This window comes from Ranitomeya variabilis, chromosome 2, assembly GCF_051348905.1.
Source record: "Ranitomeya variabilis isolate aRanVar5 chromosome 2, aRanVar5.hap1, whole genome shotgun sequence".
Taxonomy (NCBI): domain Eukaryota; kingdom Metazoa; phylum Chordata; class Amphibia; order Anura; family Dendrobatidae; genus Ranitomeya; species Ranitomeya variabilis.
In genome coordinates this window covers 477,133,849-477,146,715 of record NC_135233.1, presented here as the reverse complement: position 1 = coordinate 477,146,715, position 12,867 = coordinate 477,133,849, and the positions used below count along the sequence as shown (strand labels likewise).

The 12,867-nt window shown below is 43.5% G+C and overlaps 1 protein-coding gene across 3 annotated transcripts in view; it reads right to left on the bottom strand.

Moving 5' to 3' along the window:
- Positions 1-10,399: 10,399 nt before the first annotated feature.
- Positions 10,400-12,867, bottom strand: part of CRACR2B (calcium release activated channel regulator 2B) — a 67,770-nt gene continuing 65,302 nt past the window's right edge. For all 3 annotated transcript variants that reach the window (XM_077287819.1, XM_077287821.1, XM_077287820.1), the window contains exons 9-10: positions 11,874-11,945; positions 10,400-10,956 (exon numbers count right to left, since the gene is read on the bottom strand). In XM_077287819.1, coding sequence (XP_077143934.1) covers positions 10,791-10,956; positions 11,874-11,945 — 238 coding nt within the window. In that variant the 3' untranslated portion in view covers positions 10,400-10,790. The remainder of the gene's footprint in view (positions 10,957-11,873; positions 11,946-12,867) is intronic.

Here is a 12,867-nt window from a genome sequence, read left to right as displayed (position 1 = left end):
CAGTCTACTACCATATCTACACTCCAATGAGCTAAGACTAGCATTCTCCATAATCAGGACCACCTACTCCCATGTCCATGACTCTTTCTGTGCAGCACCAGCTCGCAGGAGTGCTACTACTACTCCAGACAATCAGGTTCATTCCCACTTTCTATGGATTTAAGTGTGAACTAAATACAGATAATTTTTGGCAGGACTATTAAGTCATCTCAGTAATCTAAGTTTTGCTCACAGTACTCAATATTTGCACATATACAGATATTGGCTGGTGACATGTTCATGCACTCTTAAAGGGTACCTGTCAGCAAGATTGTGCTTAGTAACCTACAGTGTCCGGTTGGCGCCGTTATACTGATTACAATGATACCTGGTGATGAAATCCGTCTTGTGGTTGTTGTTTAATCTTTATTTTCAGTTTTGAGTTAATGATATGCTCGTGCTCCGGGGCGGCCTGTGGAGGGCGGTCTTTATATGGTGCTCATATTAGGTATTCATCTGTATGGCTTCTGACAGGTTATTGATCCCGCAGTAACCTGCCCCCTAGTTTACATAATGAATGTTATATATATACATAGAAAAAAAATCACCTGCAGGAGGCAGCACCTGCACTGTAGCATGGTTGCATGTGTAGTTCATTGTTTTATATCACGCTATAAATAAATTCACCAGAAAAAAAAAATTATGTCTGAAAATAGCGCCTGCCCAGTAGCAGCTATCACTGATAGTGGCTACTGCGCAGGCACCACCTGTGCCATTTTGGAGGGCATTTTTTTCTCTAGCAAGATGGCGCAGCTGGCAGCCGGGGAAGTAGCATCTATTGGATCGCCGTTAGCTGCTACTGCGCAAGCGTGGCCAGCGCCATATTCAGACAATTTTTTTCTGATGAATTTATTTATAGGATAATATAAAACAAGCTGTAGAATGTAAGCTCCCAAGGGCAGGGTCCTCGCCCCTCTGTATCAGTCTGTAATCGTTAGTTTGCTTACTGTAAGTGATAGCTGTAATCTGTATGTAACCCCTTCTCATGTACAGGACCATAGAATCAATGGTGTTATATAAATAAATACTAATAATTATTATTTAATATGTGATCATGCTGCAGCGCAGGCGCCGCCACCTGCCTGCTGCAGGTGATTTTTTTCCCCCAATATATATAGATATATAATATTCATTATGTAAAATAGGTGGCAGGTCACTGAATGCCTAATCAGAGCACCACATGAAGACCCCTTTTCCCCCACAGCCCTGGCCCAGAGCACGAACATATCATTAACTCAAAACTGAAAATAAAGATTACACAACAACCACAAGACAGATTTCATCAACCAAGGTATCATTTTAATCAGTGTAACAGCGCCGACCTGACAGTGTCTGTAGGTTACTGTGCACAATCCTGCTGACAGGTTCCCTTTAACTACTTGAAGATATGAAAACAAAACAACAACATGTTTAATATGGTGTGACAAAGTCAGTGGTGAAGTACTTGAGGAGAGATGTGTATCACTGGTTGCAGGCCCGGACTGGCCATTTGGCAATTCTTGTTGTGGGCTGCCTTGTCTACAACATTGTTAACAGAATCTGTCTTCTCAAGATACCCATAATGTTAAGAATTGTGATGGAGCACAAAGTCGCTGATTCCGTCACTTACCCCAGCAGGCCACGGGTATCATTAGTATATTGGTCTTGCAGTAAATCTTTACTTTCCTCCATCCAGGGAAAGATTAGTAATATATTCCATCCAGTGCTTGGGGACAGGGACAACATGGGCCTGTGTGATTTCAAATGCCAGTGCTGAATTTCAGCCCCAGTCCGTACCTGACTGGTTGTTAGCTTCAGTGATATGAACATAAGAAAACGTTCCAGCACACAAAGTGCTGAGAGGGGTTATTTGGCCATGTTTAGGGCCAGGGTGAGTGAACAGCTGTAGAGTGGGTCAAGTCCAGAGGATGAATACACAGCATTCTGCATCATTCAGTGTTGGGCGTACCTGGAGGTACAAGCTCCAGAGCTGAAATTTTTTTGTTTATTCCTGAGCGGGGAGATCCCCGTATGTGCCAAACGTTATGTTTTTGTTTTTCCAATAGGCCAGAAAGGCAGTGTTTGTTCTGCTAACACTGCACTGGTTTATGCAGTACCATTAATAAAATAGTGGAAGATTAAGAAACATCGTTCCTGTGTCCACCTCTACGTGCAGCCGAGTGAGCCGATCTACCATAACGGCCAAATCATCCTTAAAAGGACTCTGTCACCTGAATTTGGAGGGAACAATTTTCAGCCATAGAGGGGGGGTTTTCGGCTGTTTGATTCACCCTCTCCTTACCCGCTGGCTGCATGCTGGCTGCAATATTGGATTGAAGTTCATTCTCTGTCCTCCATAGTACACGCCTGCGCAAGGCAAGATTGCCTTGTGCACGCATGTACTACGGAGGACAGAGAATGAACTTCAATCCAATATTGCAGCCAGCATGCAGCCAGCGGGTAAGGAAAGGGTGAATCATACAGCGAAAACCCCGCCTCTATGGCTGAAAATTGTTTCCTCCAAATTCAGGTGACAGAGTCCCTTTAATCATTGCAGAAAAACTTCACTTTAAGTTCCCACGATGAGTATTTGGTTAGTTTTTTTATGCTGTTTTTTCACTGCACAAAGAACGTGTCTCACAGTTCCAACAAATCTCAGTATGCTGATGCCTTGTATAGTAGTTTTTAGCAACACCATTCATTTTATCATATAATTAGTGATGAGCGAGCACTAAAATGCTCAACTGCTCTTACTCGTAACGAGCTTTCCATAATGCTGGAGTGTTCATCTTGTGTAATGAGTATAACTGAAGTCAATGGGAAACTCGATCATTTTTCTGGTGGTCCTTCCCAGCAGGTCTGGTGGGCAATAAAATTGCTTAAATAGATGGAAAATGCTCAAATGGAATGGGAACAGCATGGGGAAGATGCCTGTACACATCTGACTACCAGGTCGCTGCTGGGAACAATGTTGTCAGAGTATTATGCCACTTTTACGGAGAAACAATAAAACAGTCAAAACCGAAGATAAAATGGATTTTACAGGAAAAAAGGTTAGGAAACATTCTTTCCTGTATAATGACTTGTATATGAGGCAAAATAAAAAGAGAAAAAAAACGCCTCCACCCCTTAGGCTAAGCATTCACTCCATCTGTTAGAAATATCTGCCGTGGATGCGATCGTCCTCTTCTGATTTCCAGACTTCCCTGCCAGTCTGTCCATGCTGGGAGTGAAGCTATCGGTCACTTGGATAATGCATCTACACATGGTGGTTTCTCACGTGTGGAAGTAGTGAATGATGTGGGAACGCAGGATGCGGCGCTTCCATCTCGTTCTGCGACCCGGGAGACATGGGACACTGTCTCCTGATTGCCAGGCAACACAGAACGCTGCCTTGCCTGGTGTAAGCCAAAAGTGGCAATGTGTGCACCTTGCTGTTCAGGTGAGTGGGGAATGACTCCCTGGATATGACTGGGAGGAATGCATCACCTGATTTAACTTTCCAGTACATTGCTGTTTATTACGTTCCCTTGTGTAGTGCTGGGGTGAGTTCTTCCTGGTGAAGTTCACGTTGCTTCTCAGCAGTTGCTTACAGTATTTTCTGGTACTTTCCTCTTAGCTTTTGTTTTTGGGTTTCTTTTTGCTTTTCATTTTGGATTAATGGTGCTCGCTTAGGACTTTCTCTGGGATCCTGACTCTAACAATGTTCGTGTCACCAGAAGCCAGCTACCCTGCGTCAGCAGTCTGGGAAGGGCTCTGTAAAGCCCTCCTTTTTGGGAATAGGTGAAGAATATCCCATCCAATTTTGACTTGCCTAGCAGTACGCACTTGTGCTAAATGTGTCTGTGACTGCCTATTTTCTGATTCGGAGCGAGTCGCTACCAAATAGATTAACTCGTGCGCATAGCACCCTCTTTAATAAAGCACACACTCATACATTAAAGGCTGAGTCACACATAACGATATCGTTAACGATATCGTTGCAACGTCACGCTTTTGGTGACGTAGCAACGATCCCGCTAACGATCTCGTTATGTGTGACAGCGACCAACGATCAGACCCCTGCTGGGAGATCGTTGGTCGTTGGGGAATGATCAGAACCATTTTTTGATCGCTGATCACCCGCTGTCATCGCTGGATCGGCGTGTGTGACGCCGATCCAGCGATGTGTTCACTTGTAACCAGGGTAAATATCGGGTTACTAAGCGCAGGGCCGTGCTTAGTAACTCGATATTTACCCTGGTTACCATTGTAAAAGTTTAAAAAAAAACAGTACATACTCACATTCTGATGTCTGTCACGTCCCCCGGCGTCCACAGGGTTAAAACTGCTTTCGGCAGGAGCGCTGCTAATGCACGCGCTGCTGCCGAGAGCTTCCCTGCGCTGACTGTCAGCGCCGGCCGTAAAGCAGAGCACAGCGGTGACGTCACCGCTGTTACTGCCGGCACAGAACCCTGTGGACGCCGGCGGGGGACGTGACAGACATCAGAATGTGAGTATGTAGCGTTTTTTTTTTACTTTTACAATGGTAACCAGGGTAAATATCGGGTTACTAAGCGCGGCCCTGCACTTAGTAACCCGATGTTTACCCTGGTTACCCGGGTGCTGCAGGGGGACTTCGGCATCGTTGAAGACAGTTTCAACGATGCCGAAGTCGTTCCCCTGATCGTTGATCGCTGGAGAGAGCTGCCTGTGTGACAGCTCCCCAGCGACCACACAACGACTTACCAACGATCACGGCCAGTCGTTTAGTGTGACTCCAGCTTTAGTCTTACCTATCTAATAGGATGACAACTGCTGACCGGACCAGCATCCCACCACAAGAAGGACTCCGGAGTAATCCCTGAATTATACCATCCTCAGTGACAAATTGATGGGCTACGGGCCCTCCTGTGGCCTCAGGGTATTGACTCTTCTAAGAGTGCTGCTCAAACTAGTGGGGAACAGTTGTGGGACTTGAGCATGGGCATCTCATTAACTGAAAACGTCTTAGGCTGCCATCACACTAGCAGTATTTGGTCAGTATTTTACATCAGTATTTGTAAGCCAAAACCAGGAGCGGGTGATAACTGAAGAAGTGGTGCATATGTTTCTATTATAGTTTTCCTCTATTTCTTCCACTCCTGGTTTTGGCTTACAAATACTGATGTAAAATACTGACCAAATACTGCTAGTGTGACGGCAGCCTAATACTGATTACACAAGAACCACAAGATGGATTTATTCACCTCAGGTATCATTTTAATCAGTACATGTCTGGGGTCACACTTGCTAGTGCAATGCCAGTCTCTCGCCTCAATACCTGGCACTGCCACCGGCACTCGGGACCATGCAGTGCCCGGTATTGATGTGCGAGTTTCTCGCATTGCACTCGCAAGTGTGACCCCAACCTAACACTGCTAACCTGACAGTGTCTGTAGTTTACTTATCATAATCCTGCTGTCAGGTTTGCTTTAAATATGTACTTTGCAAGGCTTTGTGAGCCGCAGTGGGCAGCAGTTGAATATCAGCTGCAACATGCCCGTCAGTATTCCACTCAGGCTCAGCACAAAAGTGATGTGGCCATGGATGTATGATATCTGTGAGGACTCAAACAAGATGGTGAGAAGAAATGTCGCCACAATCATCGTAAACATCCCGCTACTGTGTCTACTCTCCCTGCTCAAAATTAATGAGGAAAGTTTGTATCTGGACAAAGCAGAGATGGACGAAGAAAGTACACAGGGCACATAAGCTACGTGCTTGCCAATCCCCTGGCAAGCGTGGATGTGTGCAGCCCTGCAACTATCGTTGCAAATTCTTAAGTGCACCATCAGCAACCATGCCCACTTCCTTGTCCCAGCGCGGCGTTCAGCTGCCCCTACTCCAGGCCTTGAAATGCGCAGAAAATACCAGCCGGCCATCAATCTTGCCACAAGACCACACACTAAACGGGCACATTTACAGACTGCTTGCCATGGAAATCTTGGACACTTTGGGTTTCCTCATGGCAGTGAACATCCCTCGGTACTCAGTCCCCATCTGTCACAATTTCGTGGTGTTCCGTCCCTGCCGTACACGAGCAGGTTTCTCATAACAGCACGTGTGCCCTCACCAACACAATTACTGTGAATATCCATCTAACGACAGACATGTGGACACGTGCTTGTGGACAGGGACACTGTTTCTTTTCCAACTGCATCCTTATGTACACACACAAGGATGGACACAGCAGGGTAGATATAACCAAAGGACCCTAAATAGGCCAAGTTGCCTAAACCTGACCTGGATTGGTCTCTGCCTGACTGTGGAAGTTGGCACCATAAAATTAAGCAACGGCACCAACACTGAATGTCGGCTCGCTGGACCGTAAGTTTGGGAGGGCCCTCAGGTGGCATTCTGCCATTAATTTGTGAGGTCCTTCAGGCAGCCCTCTACCATTAATTTGGGAGGGCCCTCAGGTGCCTCTCACTCTATTTTGGAATGTCCATCAGGTGGTCCTCACTACTTTATAATAGCCTTTAAAAAAAATATTAAGTTTGCAATGAGTGTGGGAATCATTTTCTGGCAGGTCAGCAGTTCACAGTGTTGCACTTATCTGCTTCACAGGCTTTTTGAACAAACTAAAAAATAAAATTGTGCCAGCAATAATACTGAAATGTAGGGAAGATGGAGAGTCCTCCTTCTACTTGTGGGGATAGGAACATCTTTACTATTGGGACTTTATGTACTGCTGCTTTTCACGTGACAAAACATGCAGCTTGTCCAACACTCATTCCTGCTTGTTCTTTCTTCTCGACCCACGCTCCGACGAGAACTCATGAATACACTCCTAAAGTTTGGTTGGCCATCATCCGGCCCTCACTTATAAATTTTGAAGGGCTAGCAACCGTCCCTCATTCATAAATAAATATTTTTGGAGCACAACAAATATGCTCATCCACAAGACCTAGTTTGCAGGGTGGTGAGTAGCAACACTCTAGGGCAGAACTGTGTGAACAGGTGTTTGGTTGTATGGCAGATAATGATTCAAGTCTGTTTCCCCGCACCACCCTGTTTTCCACATGGTCCAATGTCACTAGCGAAGAGTCTGGATCATCTAATCATCCACCCGATCCTCCTTCCTCCCATCATTGCAAGTCCCAGGAGACAAGTGATTCCATACTCGAACACTCAGAGGAGTGTTGACATTTGCATTTATTGATTTTGGCCTATCGCCCTGGACATTTCAAGAGGGACATGAGGAGATCATATGTAGTCATTGCCAAATATTTGTGCAGCCATGCTCAGAAGAAGATGATGGTGTGCTACGTCAATTAGAGTCTCAAAGGGTTGATGATGATGATGAGACACAGTTGATTTTGGCCAACAACCTCCTTCCCTCAGTAAGAGCATTGAAGACTGGTCATGGTTGGGTCTTCCATCATGACAATGACCCAAATAACACAGCCAGGGCAACTAAGGAGTGACTTCGTAAGAAGCATTTCAAGGTCCTGGAGTGGCCTAGCCAGTCTTCAGACCTAAACCCAATAGAAAATCTTTGGAGGGAGCTGAAACTCAATGCTGCCAGCGACAGCCCTGAAACCTGAAAGATCTGGAGAAGATCTGGATGGATGAGTGGGCCTAAATCCCTACTGCAGTGTGTGCAAACTTGGTCAAGAACTTCAGGAAACATCTGACTTCTGTAATTTCAATCAAAGGTTTCTGTACAAAATATTAAGTCCTGTTTTTCTATTGTATCAAATACTTATTTCATGCAATAAAATGCAAATTAATTATGTAATAATACAATGTGATTTTCTGGATTTTTTTTGAATATTCTGTCTCTCACATTTGAAGTGTATAGACGATAAATTACAGACCTCTATTCTTTGTAGGTGGGAAAACTTGCAAAATCGGTAGTGTGTCAAATACTTATTTTCCCCACTGTATAGGCTATGGACTCACACACAGATACAAATGTATTGTTGAATTGTTTCTTAGCTTATCTTCAAATACTATCGCGAAGAATAAAAAAAACAAAAGAACACTTTATATATAACATGAGCTTTATGATTGGCAGAGTTTGACATCTGGGACCCCACAGATTCTGAAAAGAAGTTTTTTTCTGGACCGTTGTGCCAGCAGCCAACTGGGTGTGCAGGGAACTGCAGCCGGTCCTATTCACTTTTATCAGTGGTTAAGTAGATTGAAAATAGTTTTTATTTTTGATTACATCATTTAGCTTACTATAATGGATTCATTTATGCCACACACTAGCATTTTGATTTATTTTTTTTTTTTTTTAACATTTAGTGGGTAGCAGAGCCACAGTGCAGGTGAAAAACACCAATGGGGATGCACCATTATACCAGCAGTGTGTCCCCTAAATTTTCAGGATTCGTTTCAGAAGTAAGACTTCTATTGATCTAAACTGATGGCATATTCAGGTGGAAAAACCCCTTTAGGCTGGGGAACCACAGCGATGTGTACAGCTCTATGTTTTTGGTTGTATGTCGTGTTCAAAGCCAGTCATACATATCAGATGGCTGTCGGTCGACTCCAAATACACATGAGTGCTCCTGTGTTCTTCAGGTAGAACAATGCGATCAGCAGTCTGAAATTGGACATGTCTAATTGATGTCTCTCCTGACCCTCATTTGGCCGGGGTCCCCATACACATTACACCATTGCCAGAACCCATCGATATCGGCGGGTTCGGTTGATATAAATCTAATGTGTATGGCCATCTTAATAATTTCTGTCGTGTGAATAAAGATATAGTTACACAACTATCTTAGAACTGCAATTTGGCAGCAAAAAGCAAAACAACGTGGTACTACACATGGCGCCTGTGGCCTTAGCCCTAAAGTGAATGGCTACTTTTAAACACTTTTTTTTAATAAATTTGTAATAAAACGAAAATTCAGTGCCAAATCATTTCCCAATATACTGTACATGTTTAGAGAAGTCAAAAGTCAGTTTCCTAGTGGAAAGTGCCACGTCCGCTGCGCAAACATTCTGGTTGCATGGCGCCGCCACTACTGAGTGCTTAGGACCTTACTGCATACTGCATTCTTCTCAATAATAAACCTGTATTCTAGCTCCCTACAGTGGTGGCTGCAGACAGCAGGATCAGGCTTGGACTGGCCCACAGGAGAACAGGAGAATCCTCCGGTGGGCCACTGCCCTCTTATATAAGCAGCACTTGGCACAATATACATGAATCACTATGTACAGACAAAGGCAGCATCTTATTCATGTAACAATCTACCCCATTCATTGTTATATAAATCGGTGATGGAGGATAATATCACATTTGCATGTAGCTGAAAAGTGGGGCCCTAGAGTTGGTTACCGGTGGGCCCTTAGCACCCCAGTCTGACACTGAGCAGGATTGTTATTATTTTTAAAAAAAGGTTTTTCCAAGATTTTGCAAAAACTAAAATCCTATTTAATTAAAAAAAAAAATATATATATATACCGTATATAATTTATTTACAACTTGAATCCATTTTATGTTGATCTCCAGTGGTTCGGAAGTGATGAGTTCCCTTCCATCAGTCAGCCAACTGCTATAGCCACTCACTTGCCTCCGTGTTCACTGCCATACCCTAAAACATCCCCACTGATTGGCTGCAGTGGTCAAATGACTGACTGATAGGGTGTCATCACTGCAGAGCAGTGTTGAGGAATCCAAGATGAAATTAATGTATATTTTATCTCTATTTACATGCCAGAGAATTGGAGCCATGTATTTGTAAAAAGCTAAAGACCAATTTTTTTTCTCATTAATGCTCAACGATGCATTTTTTGTTGGTAAATTGTACCCACCAGTCCCCAATTTAGAAGGAGGGGGAGAAGTAGAAATATTTTGTGAGTTACACTGATGGTTTTGGATAAAATAAATTGTGTATACAAGATTTTAGGCAGGTGGTAATAAAGAGGTATTTGTCATATTAAAATGGGTTATCCTGGACTATTTACAATTTTACTATGGACATAAAAACTAACAGGTAGATAGCTGCTAACTACCTGCATGTTGTGTCCAACACCGATCTCTGCCGCCACTGACCACCCCTGCCAGCAATTCAGCGGCTTCTCTTCACTCTGCTCTGTAGACAGGGCATGACTCTTTGCAGATGTCATGCTGATTGACAGGTGGCTCCACGCAGCCTAACTGCAGGAAGATGGCTGTCAATCAGCATGACATCGGCAGCCACGTCCCGTTGACAGCAGCTCAGAAAAGGAAAGCTGCTCTGTTCATGTGGAGAATTGCCAGCAAGAGCAGTCAGTGACTAATAAGAGCCGACATCGGGAAGAACAAGGAACCAGTTAGCGTTGTGGATAATCCTTAGGTGTCCTTCTGGGAAAATGTTTAATCCTATCCCAAAGATGTTAAATGAAAAGCAAACAAAAAAAGGCAACTTTTTCTTTTTTTTAATAAAAAGAATCTCAAAATCTTTAGATGTAATGGAAGCACTTTCTCCAAGAATCTGAGATAAAAAGTTTACAGGGAACTGTGCATGGTATCCAGATGTTTCCAAAATTGTAAACACAAACCCTTTAAGAAGATTGTTCTGTCCCCTCTAGCATGCCCCTCCGCTGGTGTCTTGCCTAAAGCTTTGACCTAATTATATACATTATAGACATATTTCTGACACCCCTTCAATATAAACATTTAAGAGAGGGGTCTGGATAAAACTTATGTTAAAGTATTTACATATACACAAATATATAACTAAAATATACTACAAACATTATACAGCCAGATAGCTAACCCCATTACCACCATTATCATCCCTTCCCCGTCGTCATAATCCAGGATCACAGTGGGCACTGCTGGCACAGCTTGAGTGGCAGCAACAGCAGCAGCAGCTTCTGGGCGTCAGGATGGGGTCTGCAAGTTCTTTCCTTAGGGTATCTAGTTTTCTTGCTTCAAACACATCCTTCTCATCTCGAAGCTTTTTGTTCATTTCCCTAAAAAAATTGAAAATTTACAGCTACATGATTTTTTTGTAAGAAAACGGCAATAATGGGAATGAAATGGGAAAATGCATTCAAGTGAATGTCATTAAATTAGATCATCATCTTTTGGTGACACTAGTGATGTGCTATAGGTGGCACCAGCAGAGTCATGTGCTATAGGTGGCACCAGCAGAGTCATGTGCTATATTGTCCATCCTTAACATTCTGCAGCACAGAATTTGATCGAGAGTATTTACTGTATTATGTTTCATGGGCAGCACAACTATATGAATAATGATGATGATGAGATGAACGGAGAGATGAAGAGCAAAAAAGTAAGGAAGGAAAGTGGAAAAAGGCCGGGAGAGCGGAAAAGAGTAAGGAAGGAAGAGTGCAAAAAGGCAGGAAGAGTAGAAAACAGAAAAACAAAGAAAGAGCCAGAGGAAGAAGAAGGAAGAGAGAGAGAGGAAGAAGAAGGAAGAGAGAGAGAAAAAAAGAGAGAGAGAGGGGAAGAAGAAGGAAGAGAGAGAGAAAGGAAGAAGAAGAAGGAAGAGAGACAGGAAAAAGTAGAAGGAAGAGAGAGAGGAAGAAGAAGAAAGAGAGAGAGGAAGAAGAAGGAAGAGAGAGGAAGAAAAAGAAGAAGGAAGAGAGAGGAAGAAGAAGGGAGAGAGAGGAAGAAGAAGGAAGAGAGAGAGAGAGAGGAAGAAGAAAAAGAGAGAGGAAGAAGGGAGAGAGAGAGGAAGAAGGGAGACAGAGGAAGAAGGAGGAAGAAAGAGGAAGAAGAAGGAAGAGAGAGAGGAAGAAGAAGGAAGAGGAATTAAGAAGAAAGGGAAAAGAAAGAAGACGACACAAGAAGATGGTCACATTTAAATGCTAAAAGAGAGGCACACCCGGAATATTGACAATCTCAATACAGTCATCAGGTTTACCTGAGAAGCTCCAGTTGTCGGAGAAGACTCTGCTTCTCTTTCTGCATATTTCGAGACACTTTGAACACATCCCTGCAGAGAAAGCAGTAAGTTAAAGATAAGAATATGTCAATTATTAATATTTCACGTAATAATTCATGATTTTTAAGTTCTGGGACCAGAATGCTGCCCTGGCACACAAACCCTACATCCTATAACACTACCCACACCCCATCATTGAATTATGCTATTACTTAGTATTAGTAATGACCCTCACCACTCTCTTAAAGGATTTACTTGTTAAGTCACATGTAAATGGCACGGCAGAGAACAATCAACCACAGCTGAAGTTACATGATGGTCTTCAAAGCTACGTTTCTCGGGATCCTGATGGTCCCAAAGGTCAGATCCACAGTGAACAGAAATACAGGGCAGGAGAGGTGGCACTGTGCAGTGTATATATACAGGACAGAAGGAGTGGTACTGTGCAGTGTATATATACAGGAGGAGTGGTACTGTGCAGTGTATATATACAGGACAGGAGGAGTGGTACTGTGCAGTGTATATATACAGGACAGAAGGAGTGGTACTGTGCAGTGTATATATACAGGACAGAAGGAGTGGTACTGTGCAGTGTATATATACAGGAGGAGTGGTACTGTGCAGTGTATATATACAGGACAGGAGGAGTGGTACTGTGCAGTGTATATATACAGGACAGAAGGAGTGGTACTGTGCAGTGTATATATACAGGACAGAAGGAGTGGTACTGTGCAGTGTATATATACAGGAGGAGTGGTACTGTGCAGTGTATATATACAGGACAGAAGGAGTGGTACTGTGCAGTGTATATATACAGGACAGAAGGAGTGGTACTGTGCAGTGTATATATACAGGACAGGAGGAGCGGTACTGTGCAGTGTATATATACAGGGGAGTGATGGTACTGTGCAGTCTATATATACAGGACAGGAGGAGTGGTACTGTGCAGTGTATATATACAGGACAGGAGGAG